Source organism: Danio aesculapii, chromosome 3 (assembly GCF_903798145.1).
Source record: "Danio aesculapii chromosome 3, fDanAes4.1, whole genome shotgun sequence".
NCBI lineage: Eukaryota > Metazoa > Chordata > Actinopteri > Cypriniformes > Danionidae > Danio > Danio aesculapii.
The window spans coordinates 47040592-47068236 of NC_079437.1; the positions used below are offsets into that span (position 1 = coordinate 47040592).

The 27645-nt window shown below is 35.9% G+C and overlaps 1 protein-coding gene across 1 annotated transcript in view; it reads right to left on the bottom strand.

Annotated features, from left to right (window-relative positions):
- The window catches only part of LOC130221591 (protein tweety homolog 2-like), a 56762-nt gene continuing 29117 nt past the window's right edge, over positions 1-27645 (bottom strand). Inside the window, exons 5-12 of the mRNA XM_056454141.1 lie at positions 18280-18349; positions 15609-15664; positions 14977-15069; positions 14799-14891; positions 11584-11726; positions 8955-9131; positions 8793-8871; positions 1-1082 (exon numbers count right to left, since the gene is read on the bottom strand). Coding sequence (XP_056310116.1) covers positions 1002-1082; positions 8793-8871; positions 8955-9131; positions 11584-11726; positions 14799-14891; positions 14977-15069; positions 15609-15664; positions 18280-18349 — 792 coding nt within the window. The 3' untranslated portion in view covers positions 1-1001. The remainder of the gene's footprint in view (positions 1083-8792; positions 8872-8954; positions 9132-11583; positions 11727-14798; positions 14892-14976; positions 15070-15608; positions 15665-18279; positions 18350-27645) is intronic.

Here is a 27645-nt window from a genome sequence, read left to right on the forward strand (position 1 = left end):
TTTCATTAAAAATTATTTATTGAATCAAATTTCACAAAAAAAGTATTACATGAACATTTTAAAAAAGCACTTTAGAAATGTCACAAACAAAGACAACATGTCATAATCTAATCTAATCTATTTTTATTTTTATTCATCATAAACAACTATCTGACTAAAAAGCAATACGGTCAAAAAAAAAAACAAAAAAAACAACAAACTCATTCATGGCCAAAACTATACAGTACATCAGTGGAAACACACGGAAAGCGCTTCAAATAGGCAGCTTTGATCTAGTTTGAGTACACAGGCAAATATACACACAGACAAAGAAGCTTCAACCAAAAGAGACAAGCCTGTCAGTGATTTTTACCCCCAAATTGCTCATCCTTATATTTACCATTGCAGAAAAACATTCATATTCATCCTTATCCTGTGCCGCGAGCCTCACAAATCAGGTCTGGAATAAACAGCAGACTTTATTTGACTTCTACATCAGACATTGATGAAGCCGAAACACAGAAATACATATAAAGAGAGGCACCAGACGAAACCCCTCGCTCCTCATGCAAAACACACTCATTATTGTGGGCCAGATAGCGATTGATCATTTCTCTCAGGCTGCATCATTTGGAGTCAATTAAACCAGTGCGAAAAGTCTGAGAATATTAATTAAAGGCTCTTTGTGGAGGCTCAAGGCCTTTATGCTGTAAAACAACCGTTTTTCGCCTTTCTTTAGCTATTAATCAAGATTTACACGACTGAAGCTGAAGCATTAATCAAATTTCTTGAACACTGGTCACAGAAAACACCATAAATCAGTGATCCAACGAGGCCCTGAGGAGAACAAGCGGATATTTACACGTGTTTCAGAGTCACCCAGAATCCTTTTAACCTCAAGTTGAGAGTTTGTCGGGTCTGGACGGCATGCAGTCTTTGTGAACTCCCTTTGACGCAGTAAATATTTGTGCTTTTCCCATCCACAGGTGTCCGACCAGTGGTTTTCATCTGCTTTAGGAAACCTAGACCTGGAAGTCTGTCCCGAAGTGTCTGATTTGGGCATCAGTCATAGACAGGTAGGTGGTCCTCATGCTGGGCGAATACTGCAGTTGAGCGAGAAAGAATGGTCAGATGAGAATGGTGCTGGATACTGGATAATAACATGAAAATCACAGGCAATAAAACAGCCTTAAGTCCTGTTCACACACAACGCACAGTGAAGAATCAATTCCTTTCTGTGAGCATTGAGGTTTTAAGTGAACTAAGCTAAAGTGAGCTGCTGTCAAGATGTGGTGTAGGCATGTCCAATGCCTTTATTTAAATGAGCAATGAGTATGGATCAGAGAATATTTTATTACATGCTCATTCTGCATAGATTATTGTAAAAAATAAAAATACTAATAAAAATCTGTGGAATGATTGTGAGATTGTGGGAGCTGAAAACAACAAAATCAAAATTAGTAATTTCCTTTTTTTCTGAATGAATCAGCTGTTTGAATGAAACACTTTAAAGTGATAGTTTACTCAAAAATGAAAATGTATCCACTATTTATTCACCCTCAAACCTTTCTTCTGAGGAACACGAAAAATAGAATTTGGAAAAGGTAGCCGTTAACATCCATAGCAATAAAAGTCAATGGTTACCGGTTTCCAACATTCTTCAAAATATCTTCTTTGGGGTTTAATGGAAGAAAAGTACAAGCTTTAAACAAGTAGAGGGTGATTAAATGATAACATGATTTTCACCATTTTAACCAAAATTGCCCGAAGAGCACAGTGACAAAAATACTTTAGAGTGACCTAGTCAAAGTCCTGACCTGACTCCAATTGAGATAATTTGGCATGACCTTAAAAAGATGGGTCATGCTCGTAAACCCTCCAATGTAGATAATTGCAACAATTCGGCAGAGATGAGTGGGACAAATCTTATCCACAGTGCTTTAAGGGACTCATTCCAAGCTATTGAAAACACTTGATTGCAGTTGTTGCTGCTAAGGGTGGCCCAACCAGTTATTAGCTTTAGGGGGCAAACATTTGTTTTTTCTTCACACAGGGCTATGTAGTTTTGTATTCTGTTTTCCCTTAATAATAGCTTTCATTTCAAAACTGCATGATGTGTTTACTTGTGTTATTGTCCTGAATAAATCAGTTGTATGAATGAAACACTTGGTGGCAGTTCACTAAAAAATAAAAATAGTCCCACTATTTATTCATCCTCAAACCTTTCTCGAAGCAAATACAGGCTTGAAACAAGTAGAGGGTGATTAAATGAATATATCTTTGGGAGAACTAGTCCGACCAAAAGTGCACCAAGAGCACAGTCACAACTCATCTAAGAAGTCACAAAAAGACTTTGGAATGGCCTAGTCAAATTCCTGAACTGAATCCAATTGAAATTATGTGCTATGACCTTAAAAAGATGGGTCATGCGTGAAAATCCTCCAATTAGGCTTACAACAATTACAACAATTCGCCAAAGATTAGTGGGTCATCAACTTATCCACAACGCTTTAACGGACTCATTCCAATCTATTGAAGACACTTGATTGCAGCTGTTGCTGCTAAGGGTGGCCCAACCAGTTATACACAAGGCTATGTATTCTGTTTTCCCTTAATAATAAAAACCTTCATTTCAAAACTGCATGATGTGTTTACTTGTGTTATTGTCCAAAATGAATCAGCTGCTTGAATGAAACACTTAAAGTGGCAGTTCACTAAAAAATAAAAATAGTCCCACTATTTATTCATCCTCAAACCTTTCTCGAAGCAAATACAGGCTTGAAACAAGTAGAGGGTGATTAAATGAATATATCTTTGGGAGAACTAGTCCGACCAAAAGTGCACCAAGAGCACAGTCACAACTCATCTAAGAAGTCACAAAAAGACTTTGGAATGGCCTAGTCAAATTCCTGAACTGAATCCAATTGAAATTATGTGCTATGACCTTAAAAAGATGGGTCATGCGTGAAAATCCTCCAATTAGGCTTACAACAATTACAACAATTCGCCAAAGATTAGTGGGTCATCAACTTATCCACAACGCTTTAACGGACTCATTCCAATCTATTGAAGACACTTGATTGCAGCTGTTGCTGCTAAGGGTGGCCCAACCAGTTATACACAAGGCTATGTATTCTGTTTTCCCTTAATAATAAAAACCTTCATTTCAAAACTGCATGATGTGTTTACTTGTGTTATTGTCCAAAATGAATCAGCTGCTTGAATGAAACACTTAAAGTGGCAGTTCACGCAAAAATGAGAATGTACCCATTTCTTTATGCACCCTTTCTTCCAGTGAACATTAAAGATGGAATTTCAAAGTAAGAACAGTCAATGGTTACTGGTTTCCAATATTCTTCAAAATATCTTCTATGGGGATTAATGGAAGAAAGAGACAGGATTGTAAAAAGTGTGATTAAAGGGTGATTAAATAATAACAGAATTTTTATTTTTGGGAAAAGCATCCCTTAAAGACATTTACAGCTGCTACTGACAATATCACATTTTTAAATGTTACAAATGTTTTATTATGTTACAAATAAGTTCACAGTTGACAATAAATAAATAAATCATTAATTCATTCATATTTTTGGAATGGATCGCAACAGCAGAATTACCCGTCAACGTTTCCAGCAATGTTTTACGAAGCAGATGCCCTTTCAGCTGCAACCCAACGCTGGGAAACATCCATACACACACTCACACACATACACTATGGACAATTTAGCTTACCCAATTCACCTATACCACATGTTTTTGGACTGTGGGGTAAACCCAAAAATACATCCAGTAATCGCCGACTTTTATTAAATGAACAAATCATATGGAGATATTTGTCAAGTGATATTCTTTTATGTTCTATAGCTTATGTTAGATCACTGTAGCTTACTTCTTTCTAAAGCTAGACATGTCTGTTTGATATATTTTTTTATGAATCATCAAGTATCCGGGATCTATAGAGCTGCGCATCGTTGGATTTGCTCTTGAGTGTTTGGACTCTCAGTAGTGATTATTAAACCACACTGAACTGAGCTAAACTGAACTGAACATAAACACTACAAACTGAACTACACTGTTCCAATTTACTATGACCTTTTATGTGAAGCTGCCTTGACACAATCTACATTGTATAAGCGCTATACAAATAAAGGTGAATTGAATTGAATTGAAAGTACCATGGTTTCAGCTAAAAACATTGTTTTTAATGTTCTACTGAACAAAAAAGAGATCTCAATCTTGAAAGGCCTGAGGGTGTGTGAAATACAGCAAATTTATATTTTCATGTGAACTGTTCCTTTAAAAAAGCTCCTGAATCATTAAGTATCTTTTAGTACCAATGCATAGTGTTGTGAAAAAGTGTTTGCCCCTTATTGATTTTTTATTGTTTTGCATGTTTGTCACACCTTAATGTTACAGATCATCAAAAAAGTAAATACTGGTCAAAGACAAACACAAGTAAATGCATCATGTAGTTTTGAAATGAAGGTTTTTAATATTAAGGTAAAACAAATTGCAACAGCAGCTTGCAATCAATAAATTACTTAAATAGCCTAGTCAAAGTCCTGACCCGAATACAATTGATATAATGTGGTATGACCTTAAAAAAACAGGTCATGCTCAAAAATTATCCAATGTGGCTAAATTACAACAAATCTACAAAGATGAGTGGGACAAAACTTATTCACAGTACTTTGATGGACTCATTCCAAGCTATTGCTGCTAAGGGTGGCCCAACCAGTTATTGGGTTTTAGGGCGCAAACAATTTTTTCACACAGGGCTATGTAGTTTTGTATTCTGTTTTCCCTTAAAAATTCATTCATTTCAAAACTTCATGATGTGTTATTTGTGACTAAAATTTCAATTAGTTTGATGACCTGAAACATTAAAGTATGAAAAACATGCAAATAGATAAGAAAGCAGTAAGGGGCAAATACTTTTTCACACCGCTGTATGAATTATTGAATGAATAAAAAATGTAACTTTTCTTTATGGTGTGTTTCTGCTCATACACATGGTAATAATAATAAAATGATCAAAATCCTGAAAACTCCAGAAATAAAGCTACTGTGTGTGAAAAGGCCTTTAGGTCATCTACAATAACAGTACAGGAAAGACATGAGTTGGAAAAATACAACATACTGATGAAAAGACAACAGCAGCAAAAAGTCAGTGCTCTTGAGTTTTACAATGATGTACAGAGTAATCAATGCATTTTGGTGATGGTATTTTCAGGATAAGGACATAAGGACAAAAAAAAGGCAGAAATGTTATTGGAACCCACTTACTGTTTTTAAATGTCTGGGGGATAGAAGTTCAAAAGTGATCAAAGACAGGAAAAGAAGTCAATTAGCTGTGAAATCTCACGACAGTTGAAAATGACGCTGGGGTTTGCTTCATTAGACACAAGATGAGTTTTACAGTTTCTGCAATGCATCAAGCAGACTATCCTCTTCATTACAGCCTCTACTTATGACTTATGAGCACCAGACTGATGGACAGTCTGAATCAAGCCAAAACCAGACTGTTTTCAATTAATTTTCATTAATAATATACTATTAATAATTTATTGCCATTCACTTCTCCATATTTTCTTTGCGTCTGCATGGATATTCAATTACTAAAGTGAACATCAGGGGGCAGCAATGCTCCATTTCTGTTTTCAGCAGAGCACCACAATAACACACAACAACCATAACAAGAGATATGGTTGTTCTTTAGGTTGTTGTAAGACAACATTGCATCAGATATCATATTTGACTCACATTCAAATATTTAAATGCTTAATTTTATTATTATTATTATTATTATTATTATTATAATTATTATTATTATTGTTGTTGTTGTTGTTGCTGTTGTAGTTGTTATTATTATTGTTGTTGTTGTTGTTATTATTATTATTATTATTATTATTATTATTATTATTATTATTGTTGTTGTTGTTGTTGCTGTTGTAGTTGTTATTATTATTATTGTTGTTGTTGTTGTTATTATTATTATTATTATTATTGTCATTATTATTATAATCTTTTTTTAAATATAGAGTTCCAGAACCAAAAAAAGATTTAATATACATTCTGAAAATAAATGCTTGGTTCTTTTAACCCAATTTTGCATCAAATATGGACAAACCGCAAACAACAGAGTCATTTAAAATAAAAAAAATAAGTTGGGTTTGTCCAAATTTGAGTTAAAGCGACCAAGCACTTTTTTTTAAGAATAAGCATTTAATATAATTTCTGAAAGCATACAATTATCTTTGCACATTTTATTTAATAGAGACACCAACATGGGAAATATTGGTGTGAATTAAACAAACAAACAAACAAACAAAAAGGAAAAAATTGCACAAAAGAAAACTAACTAAATGAATAAATTAATAAAACAACAGTCCAACAACATAAAAAAATCTGTACACTAATAAATGCTGAATGGTTTTAACCCAATGCAGGGTCAAATTTAGACAACCCTGACACTTTTATTTAAATTCAATTTAAATTACAGTTTTGAACCCAACTCAACATATTTGACCCAAAAATGTGTTAAAACAAGCCAGATTTTTCTTCTAGATTGTACAGGAAATATTTTTTAGATCTGGAATGTTATACTTTTTTTTTTAAATAAGCATGGTAAACTTTTTTTATGATTTTAAAATGTCAATTGTTCCTGTGATTCCACTTATCCATCAGACTATCATTATAGTCTTCAGTGTGACATGATCCTTCAGAAATCATTCTAACCTGCTGATTTGGTGCTAAAGAAAATATGCATGATTATTATCAGTAGGGCTGGGTATCGTTCCAAAGTTTTCGATACCGATACCCTGAATTCGATACTGGTTCAGAACGATACTTTTTTCGATACTTTTATTTTAAGAAATATATTTTAACAAGATTATTTTTTCAGGATGTTTGTGACACTTTTCACAGCAGGCTTATCTCTAAAGGTTTAGTTTACCCAAAACTTAAAAAAATTCAGTCATTAATTATCTACAAATGAAGATAATTTGGATTTAATCCAAGAGCTTTCCGATCCTCCCATGGATAAATTGCTGAATAAAGTTATTTTTGTTTACTTTGCACACAGAAGTATTCTTGCAGCTTCATATAATTATAATTGAACCACTTATATCGCATGGACTTAATTTGACTATGTTTTTGGTTCCTTTCTGGGCATTGAAAAATGCATATACAGTAAAGCTAATCTTTCTCCACAGTAGAAAAAGGCAGCAAACCTTTAACAATAAAATTTGTAATGGTCCTGTGGCATTCATCTTTCCTTTCTTTGTTCATTTTTCTGCCAGTGTAAATGGATTATCACTTGATGGTTTCCTAATTCCAGGGTCAGCAGGAGCAGAGACTATAACATTAATGTCAAGAAAACATGAAAGCTAAACTGTTAATGCAGCCAAGGATAAGAACATTTATAGTAGATAAGTTTAATGTGAGGTAAACTTCATCATTTACTGTTAACCCTAATGTATTTTAGTATCAACTTAGCCAGGAATTTAAAGCCATCGAAACAGTACATCACGTTACACAGCGTACGATAGGTCAAAAAAGGATTAATAAATTTACCCCGCACAAACTTAAGCCCTGTCAGGTTTTGATGCCCAATTCCGTATACATACGATACTGCCTATATCAGATTTTTTTTGTCTGTCCGTTTACACGTTCTTTTAATTGTGACCCATATCCAATTCATGTCTTTACATTTGCCGTACAATTTACGATGCATGCATAAACGCGGGTTTTAGCATATGTGCCACACTAGCCACGATGGAAGAAACTGTCTTGTTTATAGCTCTGCGAAATATGCGAAGTATAAGCAGTTAGTGGTTTACGTAATGGTATGGCCCTGATGTGTGGCCATGTAAGATAATTAGGATGGTTTATTTATCTTTACTTAAATAGAAATATGTTTATTTGAAATGGCCAATTTATCTTTATTAACTTCACATGTATGTTTATTTTCAAAGTGTAGGATTTTATGTGTTCTCCAGTTTGTACATGGGCTACCAGCAGCTGTGAGATTTCAGTGTTCATTTTTTATATATACAATACACCAGGAACTAGCGTACTTTTCTTGGCTTTTCTTCTTTACTTTCCCTAATATATATATATATATATATATATATATATATATATATATATATATATATATATATATATATATATATATATATATATATATATATATATATATATTTATATATATATATATATATATATATATATATACACACACACACACACACAGTTGAAGTCACAATTATTAGTCCGTCTTTGAATTTATTTATTTTTTAAATATTTCCCAAATTATGTTTAACAGAGCAAGGAAATTTTCACAGTAAGTCTAATAATATTTTTTTCTTCTAGAGAAAGACTTTTAATTTTTATTTTGGCTAGAAAAAAAGCGGTTTTACATTTTTAAACACCATTATAAGGTAAAAATGATTAGCCCCTTTAAGCTATATATATTTTTTTCGATAGTCTATAGAACAAACCATCATTATAAAATAACTTGCCTAATTATCCTAACCTGCCTAGTTAACCTAATTAAGCCTTTAAATGTCACTTTATGCTGTATTGAAGTGTCTTGAGAAAGATCTAGTAAAATTATTTTTTACTGTCATCATGGCAAAAATAAAATAAATTAGTTATTAGAGATGAGTTATTAAAACTATTAAATAAATAAATAAAAAACCTTAAGAATGACATGAGTACTGAATCATTGTAATTTAAAAAAATATATAAATAAAATAAGAATAATGAATATAATTGAGTCATTAAATGTAAGATTTAAATCAAAATACCGATGGTGGTGGTGAACCGCTCCCAATCAATGGGACGTTTTCATAGCGAGGATTTCTTTCAAACAGCATGGACTGATTCCTGCAGGAGAGGAGAAAAGATAAGTGGGTCAACAGTGGAGAAAACAACATCTCTCTATTTCTCTTTTACACACACACACTCACATGTACTCGGGTGTGCTAGATGTGGCCTGCAGTGGAGGCTGTAAACTGGTCTGGCTGCCCATACTGCTGCTGTAGCTGCAGAAACTGTGGACTTGAGCTCGGCTGGGGTTATAAGCATTAAAGCGCCTCGTGGGGTTAAACGGGTCCTCTTCATCGATATCATCATAATCTCTGTCCCTGAGAAAAAACAACATCAGCAACACTGCTCCATGGGCACCGTAATGACACAGCAGGAAGCAGGGCATTACCTGATGGTTTGTTCGTTTGTGTTTGATGCCATGCCAGCTTCTATGGCTATTTTGTGGCGAGCAAAAGTATTCTACATATTCATAAGTGATGTTAAACCTTTACAATTTATTTTTGCTAAAAATTCTAAAACTCTATTTGCATTAAGAGGGTTGAAAATCTCTTCATTAAAATTAATTGAAAAAAAAGTTTCTCACAGAATTAAAGCCAACACTAGGCATGGAACGATAACTGGTTTCAAGGTTTACTGCAGTTTGTCAAATTCAAGGTTTTAAAAGTGCAAAAATTTTATGTTATACCTTTCCAATGGTATATGTTTGTTTTAACAAGTTTTACAAAAAGTTGTTGTGTTTTACCCAGATATTTAAAAAGAACATATTTTAGAGCAGTAATCACAAAATCATGATACTGTCATGGTTTCCGCTACATTCAATCATCCAAGGCGGGGCGCCACACCACACTCCATTCCCACCAAGGCTACATTACAGCTTTTCAATCACAACCTTCAGTTGTTGCACTTTTTTTATTGTATTTTTATAGCTGGTTACCAAAAGTGAATTATAACGGAGCGAACTTTTCTGTAATCATTGAAGTGCTGTGTGTTATTTGTTGAATCCTTTCATGCTGACTGACTGACTGAGAGACAGGGCTGCGCGATACGTGAAGCCAGCAAACATGACGTAGCCTTCAGTTATGACGAACACAGTTTCAATAATTTTACTTTATTTATGAATAAAGGTCCATGGTTCTGAATACAATGACTTTATCTTGTTGGAGTTTATGGCCATTTCACTTTACTTCAGGATGCATTAATGTCGTTTTGTAGGTCTATTGGAGACATTCATAAATATTCCTAGCAAATCTAATAAATGTTTGAGACATACTCGTTACATAAACACAATCAATTGCACTTCAGTAGCAATTTTTTTAGCGTGCACAAGAAAATCCGCGATTGAGCAGCGTATATTTGAGGGCGTGCAAGACGTTTTGTGAGGAAATTGGCACACAAGCAAAGACATTTGCATGCTCATATTACATGAATTTCAATTTGTAATACTGTGCTCACGATGTTTGTCATTGAAATAATACCATAGGTAGAAGATCCTAGAGGAAGTCCTAAAGGAAACACTGACCGTGATATTTTTATCCATGGTTACCATACCATCAAAATTTTATTTATTTACCGACCCATGCCTAGCCAACACAATCTAATAAAATACGCTTGAGGGTTAAAATGCTTTTACAAAGACAGCATGGTGTAGGATCTTCTCCAAATATTAAAAACTTGTGTGCGAGTCATCTAGAAGTGACATATTCTACAGTAGGTACAAACAATCTGATCCCACCACACACCGAAAGCGGCGAGAGCGTCAAAGTAGCCGGAAGTCATTCATTTTCAATGGAAGCTGGCAGCAATAGGCAGTGAGAAATAGCGTGGAGTGTCTTAGCCAGCGTGGACATCGAGGAGAGTTGAAATCAAGTCAACTTTATGGTAATGAGCTATAATGCGGTTCGGCGGCAAGCAATTGAAATGTAGAAATCCACCACTTGAACTTTGGTTCTGACCACAGTTGTTCCCAAGGGCTTCATTATTGCGGTCACCGGATTTCTGATTATTTATGTTTTCCTACAGGGACATACATTAAAAAAAAGTTACTGCCGAGTTACTGATGTGCATTAATATTTTTTTCTCTTTAAAAAAGCGGGAATCTCATGCAACAATATAAAACAGTATTGCTGCTTCAGAATATTTCAGACATATGAGCTGCGTCTGAATCTCCTACTATTCAGCAGGTACTGCATTTGAATTTAAACATACTATTCAGCCGTTAGAGAAGAACATTCTATACAGTATGAATGTGAGCAGTATGAATGGAATTCGGACGTATTACATCCACCATTTTGTCATGATCACATGACCTACCCGCATCAGTTGCATCGCATCACTCCCATTCATGAATTCTCTCACGGGGCATTATGGGACAGTGCATTGTGCATGGGATGCATACCTCAGAATCTTGCAGGAAGTAGTAGGTCATCCGGTACTTCTTCCATACTGATTTTCAAATTCTTTGAATTCGGACATACTACTCAGCTCGCATACTGATTTTAGCATACTATATAGTATGGAAGTATGCGGTATCGGACGCAGCCATGGACACATATTGGATAAGTAGAGAACACCACAGGCAACAACTTGATCTTCAATTATGATATGAATTTGATAAAATGTGCGCAACATTTTTACACTAGAAAGCATGTTTTAACTTTGTTTCTGAAATGTTATGTTTCAAAGCTAAGATAATAACATTTGTTTCTGCTTTAAACAATTTAAATGTAAATTTGGGTATTGATATACTTCTTTTACTAGGTGTGTCGGTACCTGATGGCAATGAGCATCCAGGCACGCGGGACGGCGCACAGCAGGGCACAGAAGGCACAGGCCGCCAGCAGAGAGAACAGGCACAGATACAGGAGACCCTCCACACCATCATAGCAGATGCCCAGCAGAGCCTCCAGATAGTCCTGCAAGACCACATCAACAGCCCATGATAAGTCACCATAGGGGAATATATAGGGTGAAATCGATTAAGGGTGTTCACACTTCACAAAAAAAGGCAGACCAAAACAATGGAAAAAATTTGTCATATTCTACTTTAAAACAAACATTGGTGTAGTTTGAGTGAAAACTGAATGCAATGACCAAAGACGACTAAACAAACCAAAAATAGAAAATTAGGTCATAAGATGTGATTGTAAAGCGGACAAAATTCTCAAATCTCTATAATTGTAATGTTGACCATTACAGTTCAAAGTGCCTGCCAGAAGCATACCTGAACATCTGCACAGAAGCAACAATTATGTGTTTGTGTGTGATGAAGGAACATTTTATAAATTATGTTCAGCTTATATATTGTAAAAGGAACTGTATAAAATTGAAAGTCACATTAACCATTCACTGGATGTTTATCGGTTAGGAAAGAAACACTAGACCTGCATAAACCCTATTACATTCATGTGTAGCAAATTTCACAATAAAACCGTTAAACTAACAAATTATACATTTAAACTGACCTTACACCTTAAGTGGTATTGAATAAATTAGTAATATGTTTATCCTGCATTTTGCATCATGAACACGCCTTCACTCTTTATTAAAGCCTGTGCCATTTTCAAAATAAGAGTCCCACATACACAATAAGTTAAATATTAATTTAAAAATAAGGGGAAAAGTATAACTGTTGTAATGTCACTAGAAAACATTGTGGCCAATCAAATGCCACCTGGAGCATGCTTATAAGTAGAGATGTGAACCTACAATGGTCTCACGGTTCAGTTACGATTATCATGCCATCGATTCGGTTCAATTCGATATCTCGGTGCATCACATTGCATTGATGATGCTTTTAATATACAGTTTTATATTTTCTTCACAGCACAGCAATCCTTGTATTAAAGTGTATAAATATATTTATATACTATTTGTAACACAATTTTGCCCTTTAATACAAACAGACAGATATATAAACTGTACCTTTAAAAACTCAAGAACATGCACAGAACAACATGAGCATTTTAGCAAATAAACAAATAGCGAGCACTTTCTTACACCTCTATGATTGGTCACGCGCTCAACAGAAAGGGCTGCGATTGGCTCTAACGCTCTGGCGCTGTTTACTGACGAGTGACACTGATAAACAGCAGCAGCAATCACAGTTGATCCATGATAGATGAGGTGGAAAAAACTCATGACACGCGCTCATGCCTGTATCCAGAAGTATTGCTGTAACAGTCGAGAGTGGAGGAAATGTCACGCCAGCAGGTCAAATGGGCCACAGTGAGAGAGAGAAATAGAGTTTACTTTCATTCTCTCAATCGCAATGAAATAGGGGCTTCTGCTGTAAGTGTCAGTGAAAGATTGTCCAGCAAACACACATGCAGTGAAATTGTGCAGTTTCTGCGTTAAGTGGTTGGAGCGTTTTCAATACTCACGAACGCCTCCCTCGCCATAGTAAGCTTCGGCGACATAGCGCATATGAGATAAATGACGTCAGTACACAATAACCAGTTATGACTATTACTGAACCGATACCGAGTTGTCTGCGTCTACATCGCAGTGCACCGAAGAAACAACAAATTTTGACACCCCTACTTATTAGCGATCCCAAGAAGATCGTCAGTTCTGATTGGCTTGTATTAATAAGGCACAAGGCGTCTTTGGTGCGATATGTTGCTGTTTTCAGACCAACACAACCCTAATTATCCCAATTTGCGCCACTTTGTTTAAATAGTAAATCCATTTGTGCCGTTTTGTGAACTCATGGGTGTTCCAGTCTATAAAGGAGGGGTTTTAAGGCGCATTGTTGGCGCGTTGCTATTTTGAAGAAAATAAATAGAAAAAATTGATTGCACAGTTGGCCAGCAGAAAGCAGGTCTAAAGTCCAGCACAGAGTGCGTTAGTTATGCCCCTTAAACGGTTACACATTGCTTAATACACACAGTACGTACAGCAATACACAAATATCTTTACATATGAAAAAGAATAATAAGAGAATTAAACATAAATATAAAAACCACTACCTTCATGCCTTCATCTCGGGGGGCTTTTTCAGCTTGACAATTTGCATTTGTATAATGTTGTTATTATTTATGAGTATTATTTATTATAAGCATATTTATATTTGTTTTAATAAAAATAAGCTTAGATTTGTCCACCTGTTGAGGTTTGGATTATATGGGGCATAGGACGTGTGTTTGGATATAACGCTTCGTTATTGTTCATTTATTCTTTTGCTGGAAATTAGAATTGAATTTAGAAATAGTTTTGAAACAAATCTGTGCTTAACAAACAAAATCAAATATGTAGGCTAATGGATGTTTTCAGCGGAGTGCGTACAACACTGTTTCCTTATTCACAAAAGTAAAGGAGTAAAGTAGAGTAAAAGTAAAGTAAAGAGAAAGTAAACAGTCCGAATAGAGGAGGCTCCTTCTTTATCCTCACGCTGCAGATGGTTTTATTAACTGTTTTCTCGCTAGTGAAGCATTCATTTTTTTTCCACTTACAAAGTCTGCCACGTAAATAGCAAATGGGCCATGGCGCGATTCAACTGACTTTTAAATTGGATTAGGAGATGAGACTCGGATTGGTTTAATGCACGTTATGCTCAAAACACACCCATAACTCATTAAGAGAATAAGCACAACCCTGTTAGACCATGTGTCGTGGCGCAAACCATATTTTTCTGTCTTTAAAAATAGCAAAAGAGGATTCAAAAACACCCTTAGTGCTTTTGTGCCATATGCTTTAGACTGTACCTAAATCGTTAAAATAGAGCCCTGTATGTCAATTCCATGTACCAAACTCTTATTATCCAGCTATGTCTAGGTATACCCTTTTTTTTGTTTATTTTTAAATGGCCCATATAATTAATGTAACAAAAATACCTAATACTTTATTGCTATGAATATTTGTAGAAGAGGTATTTTAATTAACATTAGAAATTCTTAAATACTATAAAAATGATCCATATAAAGTTAATGCATTCAAATTATTAAATACAACTGTAGTTTAATTGTCAAAGCAAAAGGGTGACTCACTTTATGCAGACTTCTGCAGTCCAGCAAGGCGGTGAGCTGGTGCAAATTGAACTCTGATGAGTTTAAGAGACGCTGAATTCCTAGAAGGTCTTTCTGAAATGATTAACATTGAAAAATTAATGTTGGGATGCACAGAAGCAGAACTCTATGGTGCATTGACCTTTAACAGCACTCTCACCTCTGCTGTAGGAAACACAGCCAAAGAAAACTGCAGCAAACCTTGCACTTGGATCTGCATGGTGGTCAGAGACCTCTGGAAGATGGTGAGGGACTGCAGGACACAAACAATAGTGCTGAAAAATCACATGGTCTACAGGATTTCCACACTGACATGCCATAGGTTGTCATTAATCCCTGATGAGGATATGTATTTACATCTGGCTTAACAGCTATTAAGGCTTTAAACTCGCTTAATGGAAACATCTGTCTCATGCATCTGCTTCATCACTTTTCCCTGCAGAACATTAACTTTAATAGATCGTCCAAAAAAAACTGCAGATTAACCAGCGCGGAATAATGTCTAAATCAGTGGAAAAGCTTTCACAGGATTCCCGCAGGCAACTCGAGACAGCCAGACAAATCTAATTATCCCCAAACTACAGACAAAAGAGACCCCCTTTGATCAAAGTTTATTTTCATATCGCCGATTCCTAATTTAATTAGCCATGCAGATTTTTTTTCTTTTTCACAGAAGAATTATAATGGCTTTAACATGGGTATTCGCCTCCATTAAGAGTCAAATGGATCTGCGAGTGCAGTTAATTGCTTGTGTCAGGGGTTCAGGGAGGAATTGAACAGTGAATTGTTTACCTGCTGGAATGGATTGGGAAGACTCTGGCTGCAATACAGGTAATAGTGCACTATATCTGTAGGGGAAACAGACAAACATAACATTATGAGGCCAGATTTACAGAAGCTATCTTGAATAAGCATCTGCAAATTTATCATAAGGCTCCTATTATGGCCTTTTTGTTTTGTTTTTGGGGGTGTACAAGCATAGGCTTTCAGCACTGATTGTTCCAAAACTGCATTATTTTTCACAAATAATGGACCTTGGACCACAAAACCTTATATTTCACAGGTATATTTTTAGCAGTAGCCAACAATACATTGTATGCATTTTTCTTTTATGGCAAAATGTTCCATGATGACATTTTGTAAATTTGCAACTGTAAATATGCCTAAACTTAATTTTTGATTAGTAATATGTAGACCCACACCAAATCTGTGCACGCAGAAATCCGCAGATTTTTAGCCCATCATGGAGTGTATTTATTTACATGTGTAAGTTTATATTTATTTCGTTTTTTAGTAGTATTATTGACTAATATGAACATGTTAATTTGATTTATTTACAATACAGTTTGTAAAGTAGTATTTTCTGTCTTTTAGTAGTTATAGTATATGAGAGACTGGCTTTGTTTACCAAATAAGTGGATCTAATTGGATTTAAATTGTGAACATTAAATAAAAGTTAAAAAGATATTTGTTTTATTTCAAACATTAAGGGTTTAGTTATGATACTCCTAAAATCGTTCCGCATAAATCTGCAGATTTTTCCACAAGATTCTCCACAGAAATAGCAAAAAATGTCAGCAGATTCTGTCTGGCCCTAGTAATATGCATAGCTAAGAACCTTTTTTAGGCAACATTAAAACCAATTTTCTCAGTATGGTATCATTTGTTTTTGAATCCTCAGATTTCAGATTTTTAAATAGATGCATCTCTGCCAACTATTGTCCAGTCCTATCAAATTGTACATCAATGGGGTTGTTTTTTTTTTCAATTTGTAGTCTCAATTAGGAAAACAGACTTATGACTAGTTTTCTGATCCATGGTAATACACACTCAGAAATAAAGGTACAGGAGCTGTCACTAGGGCAGTACCTTTTCTAAAGGTACATATTTGTACCTGCAGGGTCCATAATGGTACCTCAAAGGTACTTTTTAGGTACGTTCAGGCACTAATATGCGCCTTTGAGGTACCACTGTGGACTCTTTGGGTACAAATATGAATATTTTGAAAAGGTACCACCCCAGTGACAGCTCCTGTACAATACCTTTAGTTCTGAGTGTGTACCATAGAAACAAGACATGTGCTCTGACACTTAGGGCTCTATTTTAACGATCTGACGGTTCTATTTTAATGCCCCATATAGTGACATATAGGCCTCCAAAACCTGACAGGTGGGCAAATCTAAACTTGTTTTTATTAAAACAAATATAAATATGCATATAATAAATCCTGCTAATAACAATAACATTATATAAAAGCAAATTGTCATGAATGAACTGAAAAAAGGCATAAAGAAGGAAGTGGTTTTTATATTTATGTATGAAATTATATTTTTTTGTAACATTTTAATCCTTTATTTTTCCTTATGTAAAGATATTTGTGTATTGCTGTAGATCAAGTGTATTAAGCAATGTGTTCACGTTTTGGCCCTGTATAGGTGCATAACTAATGTGCTCAGCGCTGGACTTTAGAGCAGCTTTTAGTTGGTCAATGGCATGGTCTATTTCAGTTTTTCAAAATAGCAACATGCCAACAATGTGCCTTAACTCACTTCTATTTTAGACAAGCAAGCCTATTAGTCCACAAAGTGGCACAAATGGATTTGCTATTTAACAAAAGTGATGCAAAACATGATATTTAGGGTTTGCTGGTCTGAAAATGACAACAAATCGCGCACGTCTTGCGCCTTATTGCGCCGGGTGTATGACAGGGCCACAGAGTGTGTTCTGGAAAACTCAAGCAACTTACAGTAACTGCACATTTTAACAAAAACATCGATTCAAACTAAGTTTTCTAAAGCAATCTGAAATGTATTTAGGAATACAACATTTTCTAAATTGCACTTTTAGTTAGAAATGTTTTTATAAATGTGGCCCCATGTTGTTCCATATAATTATTGTGTAAAGTATGGCTGAGCGATTTCTCAAAGTAAAGTCACAAACATGACTCCGCAAAGCTGTGATTGTCATGGACATCTTGTCAGTGAAACACGGCTGTGTGATCAGCAGTAAAATCTCTTCCAAAGGTTAGAGGGTGCTCATGGCCAAATATCCAAATAAGAATAATAATGAAAATCTGGATTCTAAAAAGAAGATTTAACCGTTTTCATTGATTCAATGTGCACAGTTATCGAATTATCATTACAATTTTATTATCTCCATTTCATTATCATCCACTTAAACAGTTTTTGTCAATATATTTCTACATAGTGTACTACAACTCTGTAGCAATCCCTCTTCCATTTGAAAGCACATGCTGGGGATTTACTAGAACTGGATTTAGTGACGAAATACACATGAAAACCACTTCTGATTTATTCCAGCCCTAGTGTAAACAGTACCCAATAATATTATTACTATATATTGACCAATGCAGTAAATGAAATAACTTGCACATGATAGCATTCGCTAAACATATCAGGTGCATCCAAAAGACTTGCATACGGAGAAGTAAAATATTACTTACCTGAACTCAAGGCGCCTTTTGTTTGATTGACAATGTACTTGTCAGGCGAAACACAAAAGTCACTGGTTCCCTATGAGGACAGATAAACAACAAGCTCATAATTACAAATCTGACAGAGAGGCCATGTCAATTTTTTTGGACGTGTCTGCAGTGTTCTTGCAAATTAGGTTGGGATATTTGCATTTGCAAGTCTGCATGAGCTAAAAGTTTCTGAGATTTTTAATGTTGGTATGTTAATATACTTCCAAATGGAGCTGAATATTGAATAGGGGGTGAGGCTTTTGTGCATCTTTCCTTTTATATGAAGGGCGTAGGTAAGAATATTGTGTCAAAATGACGTCAACCAAGAAAGACCGCCACTCCAAATACAGAAGCAAATGGTCAGAATTTGATAATCAAATTATCATTTTTTTTTCTTCACCTAAAGAATAACAATGTGCAGTAGGAAAATTAACATAGCAAATTTAAATTTCACATGGACTTTAAAGAATGACAGGGTTTCTAAGACCTCTGCTGAATGTCAGGTCCGTATGAACTGATCACAAAAGGGCTAATCCTATTGTGAAGATCTGTAGATGGCCAGGCTTAAAGTAGTAGAAGTCAAGTAAGAACACACAGAATGACCCTGTTACCTGAGAATCAGGGGTAAAGAAAGCTCGAAGAAATCTTCCTTGATTCTCTTTCTTGAGAGAAGTTGTGGTAAACATGGTATTAAATCAAATCATTTTTATACTGATATACTTTCTTTAAGACAAAGCTCTGGTAAATCTAAATGAAAGGAGAAACTAACCTGTATCAGACTGTATTTTTAACACTAGTCCACTAGCAATAGGACAGTTGTTATTATGCACCACTAAAATCACTGGTAAAATCAATCATTGCTTAGTTAGTTTTGGTTAGGACTAAGAGTAGGTCAGGGCCATTTGTTTCCCATGACCAACATAAAAACTGCATTTAACCTGGCAAAAATATATACAGAATATATAATATTTCCTATAATATACAGTAGAAGTCAGAATTATTAACACCCCTGATTTATTAGCCCCCCGTTTATTTTTTCCCCAATTTATGTTTAACGAAGAGAAGATTTTTTTAAACGCATTTCTAAGCATAATAGTTTTAATAATTTATTTCTATTAACTGATTTATTTTATCTTTGCCATGATGACAGTAAATAATATTTTACTAGATATTTTTCAAGACACTTCTATACAGCTTTAAGTGACATTTAAAGGCTTAACTAGGTTAATTAGGTTAACAAGGCAGGTTAAGGCAATTCGGTAAATTATTGTATAATGATGGTTTGTTCTGTAGACTATAAAAAAATATATAGCTAAAGGGACTAATAATTTTGACCTTAAAATGGTGTTTAAAAAAATTAATAACCGCTTTTATTCTAACTGAAATAAAACAAATAAGACTTTCTCCAGAAGAAAAAAATATTATCAGACATACTGTGAAAATTCCTCTGTTATACATAATTTGGGAAATATAAAAAAAATTATAATAATAAATAAAAGGGGGCCTAATAATTCTGACTTCAACTGTATTTATTTTTTTCTCTCTGGATAAAGTCTTATTTATTTTAGTTTAATTAATTTTAAAAAAAATAAGAAATTGTTATTATTTCTGATTGGCGAAAGGACAAACAAATGCTAACCACTGACTTGCCTTAACCTAACTAGATTCTAACGTATCCTAATTAATCTTATTGTCTAGTTAAGCCTTTAAATTGCAGTTTAAGATGGACTATAATTTTTTGCAACATAACTAGTAAATATTATGTATTGTCATCATGGCAATGACAAAATAAAATTGGAAATTAGTTATTATTATTATTAGTTATTAAAACTATTGTATTAAAAAAAAGAATATACAAATAAAAAACAGGATGGCTAATTGTGACTTCAAATGTGTGACAGTAGTGTGGTCACAAACATTTGAGGAATGATGAAACACAATTAAGAAATCAATAAATCTATTACAAAACAGAAAATCCACTAATTAATCAGTCACCTCTTGACATAAGAACAAACTGATAAATGAACATTCAATATTCAATTTGTAATCCATTAGACAAATAGAACTGACAATTTGAAAACAGATTACAAAGTACATTATAATTACATTTTATTTGCCTAAAGTTTTCTATTTATTTTTTTACATCAACTGAAGATTTTTTAATAACTATTTATAAAGATGCTGAGTAATCATCAATGCATTTTTCAACTCCTCCATCGAACTTCACATAACATTAAAAATAGATGATTGCAAGTATGCAAGTCACAAGATCCTCCTCTCCAAGTCTCTCTCTTGCCGTCACAAACAGGAAGAATCGATGTAGTCAAGCACTGCGGTACTAATCCACTTTACCGCGGGCCTGACCTCTGCTCTGCCCCCTCATTGAGTCCTGCTTAAGTCCAGCTCCTTGTAGATATCCCAACAGAAGCATCGACTGTTACTCTAATCACTGTCATGTTCACCATACTGCTCAGGTCTGCCTCATAAGACCCCGAAAACTGAAGCTAAAATTAGGAAATAAGCCAACTCATTTATACTGTACCAATATACATGCAAATATCTGATTAGCCAATGACATGTCAGCAACACAGTGCATCCAGGCACGTAGAAAGTTCTACATAAAGTTCAAACATAGCATCAGAAATAGAGATGAAAGATGATTTAAAGGAATTGTTCGCCTAAAAAATAATTACCCCATAATCTACTTGCACTTAAACCATCTGATGTTCAGTATATGACCCTCTTCTGTCAGTCTACACAGTCTGAGTAGTTTTAAATTTTATCCTTGCTCTTGGTGCTAATTGTTTGGCATTGATTTGGTGTGCCCGGCCCTAATGGTGTTGGGTAGTGCCCCCCCCCTTTTTTATTGTCTAAAAACACTCCTTTGTAAAACTAACCCATTTGCCACCAGGTAAATAATTCATTAATTTTCTTTTTGGCTTAGTCCCTTTATTACGAGGAAACCCACGCAAACACAGGGAGAACACAGAAATGCTAACTGAACCAGCCAGGACTCAAACCAGCGACCTTCTTGCTATGAGGTGAATGTGCTACCCACTGTGCCACCGTGACGCCCCAGGTAAATAATAAATTAGATTATTATTCTAATTCTAATGATATTAAGTACAACATTATAAACTCAAATCACAAACTTCAGACGGCCACAAAATGCGCTTTCGTAAGACTCATTCTTAATAGATGCATGGCTGTGTTAACATAGCATGCGTTAACCCCTGGCCGGGCGGTAAAATTGTAACTATATTCTCAGAAATAAAGGTACAAAATATTTCACTGGGGTGATACCTCGATGTAGCAAAAAGAAATATTTTTGTTACTAACAGGTCCATAAAAGTACAAATTAATACCTAAAAAGTACAAATGTGTACCTCATAGTACCTAAAAGGTGCAGTAGGTGATCTGCCTAAACGCTAACAGGTTAGCATAACATGTTAGAAACACATGTTAGAAACACATGTCCCTGCTGTCCAAAGCCATGCCACACGGACGCGCACATTAAAGATGACAGAGAGCAACTAGATTATGTCATTCGCTAGTTAGAAAACTTTATAGTACTTTATAATACTGCAATTCTGAATGAAAAACTGTATTATATCTAGCATGTTTTCGGTTATGTGGTTAGCAAGCAAAACTTGTCATAATGCGTAATATTTCATGCATGCAATTATCGCTGGTGTCACTCTCTCATGCGCTTTGTCCTAAAGCGGCTATTGTATGCTTAGTGGTTGGCCGGCGGGGTGCAGGAATTACACTTATTACTAAGCCATACTTACATGCTATTTCAGATTAAATATTTAAAATAGCATGGTAAACAATGTAGGGGTCGCACCACAGGTTGTCACTGTTCAAAAATGAACCAATGTGATGTGAAAAACAACTTTCACTTCAGTAAGGGGCCGATCACACCGAACACGCTTTTTGCATTAAGAGGCGTTGTGCGTCTTTTTTATTCTACAATCAAATGAAAGCAGAGGCGGGGTTTCCGTTGAGATGCCTGCAGACAACGACGAACACTTTTGAAGATGGATGAGAGACTATGAATCACAAATCTTGAATATCACAATATCATAAAATTTTTAAATTATACCAATATCAACAGCAAAACTTGTACACAATACGCAGCTGATTCAGGCATTGCCTAGCAATCTAGGTTTTTCTTGTCAACAAAAAAGACAGTGTGGTGCGCCTTGCGTTTGTGGAACATCAAAAAAATGTTCATTGTGATCGGCAGCCGCAGAATAGTGCTGTTTACTTGTGTTTTGTTAAACTAAACAAAAATCGACATTATCAATGCTGTAAAAGGTTCCTTATGAAACTGAAAACAGTCAAATCAATCATTCGCTGGGAGATTTCAGTGGCTGAACAACACTTCTGTGCATATATGTTAACCCATTCATAAAACAACAAAATCTACATAATTTGATTAAAAGAGTTTTAAAACATAACATTACCTGTCTAAAAGAAATACTTCAGCCATGGTGTCATCCTTCCTCCAGTGTGCAAAAGTAACTCCAATATTGATTCAGGATTTAAAAAAGTTTTGATTAAACATTTGGATTCACCGCTGTCACTCATGTCCACGTGACCACGGCACGCGTGTACACGCTAATGGTGGATCTGAATGAGGTGCGCAGTTGTACAAATCCACATTTGTTGACAGTTTGGGCTACTTATCAGAATTGTCAATTGTCGGCCCGACAATATTTAATTAGATGAACATTTTTTGTTTTGTTTTCAGAATCAGAAAGAGCTTTATTGCCAGGTATGTTCACACATACGAGGAATTTGTTTTCGTGACAGAGCTTCTACAGTGCAACAGGATAACAGAGACAGGACAAAAAACAGATAATAAATATATATAAAAAAAAAATAGAAGTAGTGAGTGCAAATATACAGATTGACAAGAGTATGTACGTGTTTATTACTATATACAACGTTATATGTGCAGGTGTTATGTGCAAATTGGCATGTAAAGTGTGTTGTTAAATAAGTGTATGTGTATAAAAGTGTATAGCAAGTAGTGATGTTGGTTCCACAATTATTATCATCAAGTGTTCATGAGATGGATTGCCTGAGGGAAGAAACTGTTTCTGTGTCGGGCTGTTCTGGTGCGCAGTGCTCTGTAGCGTCAACCAAAAGGTAAAAGTTCAAAGAGGCAGTGTGCTGGGTGTGAGGGGTCCAGAGTGATTTTGGCAGCCCTTCTGCTCGCTCTGGATAAGTTCAGTTCTTGGGGAGTAGGAAGAGTTGTACCAGTGATTTGCTCAGCAGTCAGAACTATTCGACGTAGTCTTTGGAGGTCGTATTTAGTAGCTGAGCTAAACCAGACAGTTATTGATGTGCAGATGACTGATTCAATGATGGAGGTGTAGAACTGTTTTAGCAGCTCCTTTGGGAGGTTAAACTTCCTTAGCTGATGAAGAAAGTAGAGCCTCTGTTGAGCTTTTTTGACAATGGAGTCAATGTGAGTGTCCCACTTCAGGTCCTGAGAGATGGTGATGCCCAGGAACCTGAATGACTCCACTGCTGCCACAATGCTGTCCATGATGCTCAGTGGGGGGAGAGCAGGGGGGTTTCTCCTGAAGTCCACTATCATCTCCACTGTTTTGAGCGTGTTGAGCTCCAGGTTGTTGTGGCTACACCAGACAGCCAACTCCTTAACCTCCTGTCTGTAAGCAGACTCGACACAGTCCTGAATAAGGCCGATAAGTGTGGTGTCCTCTGCAAACTTCAAGAGCTTCACAGAGGAGTCTTTTGAAGTGCAGTCATCCGTGTACAGGGAGAAGAGCAGTGGGGAGAGGACACACCCCTGGGGGGCGCCAGTGCTGATTGTGCGGATGCTAGATGAGAATTTTCCCAGCTTTACCAGCTGCTGCCTGTCCGTTAGGAAGCTGTTGATCCACTGACAGACAGAGGTGGGCACAGAGAGCTGAGTTAATTTGGGCAGGAGAAGTTTTGGGATGATAGTGTTAAACGCCGAGCTGAAGTCAACAAACAAGATCCTCACATAGGTCCCTGGTCTGTCTAGGTGTTGCAGAGCATAATGCAGTCCCATATTTACTGCATCATCCACAGACCTGTTTGCTCTGTACGCAAACTGAGGAGAGTCCAGTGAGGGTTCAGTGATGTCCTTCAGGTGGGCCAGCATCAGTTTTTCAAAAGACTTCATGACCACAGATGTTAGTGCCACCGGTCTGTAGTCATTTAGTCCTGTAAGTTTGGGTTTCTTTGGGATGGGGATGATGGTGGAGCGTTTGAGGCAGGAGGGCACTTCACACAGCTCCAGTGATCTGTTGAAGATCAGGGTGAAGAAGGGTCAGTTGGTCAGCACAGGACTTTAAACAGGCTGGTGTTATAAAATCTGGGCCTGGTGCTTTTTTCCTCTTCTATTTCCGGAAGACCTGGCGCACCTCATCTTCGTTAAACTGTAGTGCAGGTATGGGGGAGGCAGGGGTGGAGGAGGTGTTAATGGTGCCGTGAAGAGCAGTTCAGAGTGGGTGTGGGGGGTTTTCTCAAACCGGCAGTAAAACTCATTCAGGTCGTTTGCAAGTCGTTCATTGTCTACAGTGCTGTGGGATGGTGTCTTGTAGTTTGTGATGATTTTCAGACTTTTCCACACAGATGCTGAGTCGCTGGAAGAGAACTGACTCCTTAGTTTCTTAGAATAGTTCCTTTTTGCGACTCTAATCTCCTTTTCCAGTGTGTATTTGGCCTGCTTATACAAGGCACTATCCCCATTCCTGTAAGCAACCTCCTTGGCCTGACGTAGCTGTCTGAGTTTTACAGTGAACCATGGTTTGTCATTGTTGTATGTGAGTTGAGTCACACGTAGGAATGCACACGTCTTCACAGAAACTGATATAAGATGTTACAGTTTCTGTAAGCTCATCCAGATCGTTTGCAGCAGCATCAAAAACACTCCAGTCAGTGAGGTCGAAACAGGCTTGTAGATTCCGCTCTGTTCCGTTAGTCCATCTTTTCACAGATCTTAATACAGGTTTGGCTGTTTTCAGGTTCTGCCTGTAGGTTGGAATGAGATGAATCAAACAATGGTCAGAGTGTCCCAAAGCTGCTCGTTGGACGGAGCGGTATGCATCCTTTATTGTAGTATAGCAGTGATCCAGTATATTTCTGTCTCTTGTGGGACATGTAACATGCTGTCTATATTTTGGTAGTTCACGGGATAGTTTTGCTTTGTTAAAATCTCCGAGAATGATTAAAACAGAGTCCGGGTGTTGTTGCTCTATCACCGTGATCTGATCAGCTAGTTTCTGTATCGCCAGGCTTGTGTGCGCGTGCTGAGGAATGTAAACACTGACGAGGATGAACGAGCAGAACTCGTGCGGGGAGTAAAAAAGCTTACAGTTAATAAACAGTGCTTCAAGATCTGGACAGCACATCTTCTTTAAAACTGTTACATCTGTACACCACCTTTCATTGATGTAAAAGCACGTCCCGCCACAGCGTGATTTCCGCGTTGATTCTTCGTCGCTATCCGCTCTGAACAGCTGATAGCCTGGTAGGTGAAGCGCGTTGTCCGGTATGGTGTCGTTCAGCCAGGTTTCCGTGAAACACAGAGCAGCTGAATGCAGAAAATCCCTGTTTGTCTGAGAGAGCAGAATGAGTTCGTCTATTTTGTTGGGTAGAGAGCGAAGATTTGCCAGATGGATGCTAGGCAACGCGGTCCGAAATCCGCGCTGTCTGAGTTTCACAAGTGCGCCTGCACGCTTTCCTCGTCTGCACGCTTGAAAGCGTTTGAGCAGCACCGCGGCTCCTCCGACTACAATGTCCAACAGAACATCAGATAAATCCAGGTATGGAAAAATATGCGGTGGTGTATGTGCACGAATGTCCAACAATTCGTCTCTGGTGAAACTAATTGTAGGAATGACTCGAGACAGGACAACCTAACAAAAACACAAACACTACTGCAGAGTTCGACACGGAGGCGGCCATCGTCATCGGCGCCATCTTTATACCCAGAATATAAAAATTCATATAAATACATTTAGATCATTTACTTTAATCATTACTGGAATGTGAAGAGACTTTTAACCAACACAACAAAAATTGTTTCTAAAGACAATCACCTATTACTCCTTTAAAGGAACAAAAGTGTACCCTCAAGGTACTAATGTCAGATTTCATACTTTTATTTCTGAGTGTGTAGCCGGATGTGTGAAATCAACTAAAGTAATACTGACTTGTAATTCTTCACCGCACCTAAAAATGGGGACGTTTTGCAAATTTTGTTTGATTTTTCAATTCAATTCATGTTTATTGCCTTTACAATGTAGATTGTTCAAAGCAGCTTAACATAGAAATTCTAGTTAACTGAAACCAGTCCAGTGAGTCCAGTTTTCAGAGTTGAATTTTAGTTTAGTTCAGTGTGGTTCAATTTTCACTGCTGAAAGTCCAAACACTGAAGAGCAAATCTATCGAGTCTTAACCAAGCAAGCAAACTTCACCAATTGACAAAAGTGAAGGAAAAAAATCCTCAAGAGAAACCAGGCTCAGTTAGGCATAACCATTTCTCCTTTGGCCAAACTTCTTGTATGTTAACCGCACAAAGGGAAAGTTCATCCAAAACTAAAAAACTCTATTATCATTGACTCCTACCTTTACTTGTCAAAAACCTGTTTGAGTTTCTTTCTTTATTCAGAAAAAACGCTGAAAGCTTGTAACCACTCACTTCTATAGAATTAGAATATTTACTACTATAAAAGTCAATGGTTACAGGTATTTAGCAGGTTTTTTTGTTTTGTATTTTTTTTAAATATCTTATTTTGTGTTCAACAGAAAGAGAAAAAAATTGGTAACACTTTAGTTTAGGTCACAATTCACGCTATTAAAAAAACATTTTAAATAAGATAATATACATACATATACACAAATATACATATATACACACACACACACACATATATATATATATATATATATATATATATATATATATATATATATATATATATATATATATATATATATATATATATATATATATATATATATATATATATATATATATATATATATATATATATATATATACATATTCAGAAAATACAGCAGATTACTAATGACTACTAATGAAAAGAGGCATGTTTGATGTCAGGTACAGTAAGTGCGTCACACTAAGTACAAATCCACTTTCATTACACCAATGAGATCATGAATGAGGTACTGTGTTGTGTTGTATTGTATTGTATTGCACAACCTATCACTGTATTGAATGTCAAGTTTAAATATAAAGCATTTGTAAAATGATAAATTGAGTTTGTAATCGTCATCATGTAGTCTGATAAAAGCAGATAATGAGACATGAGA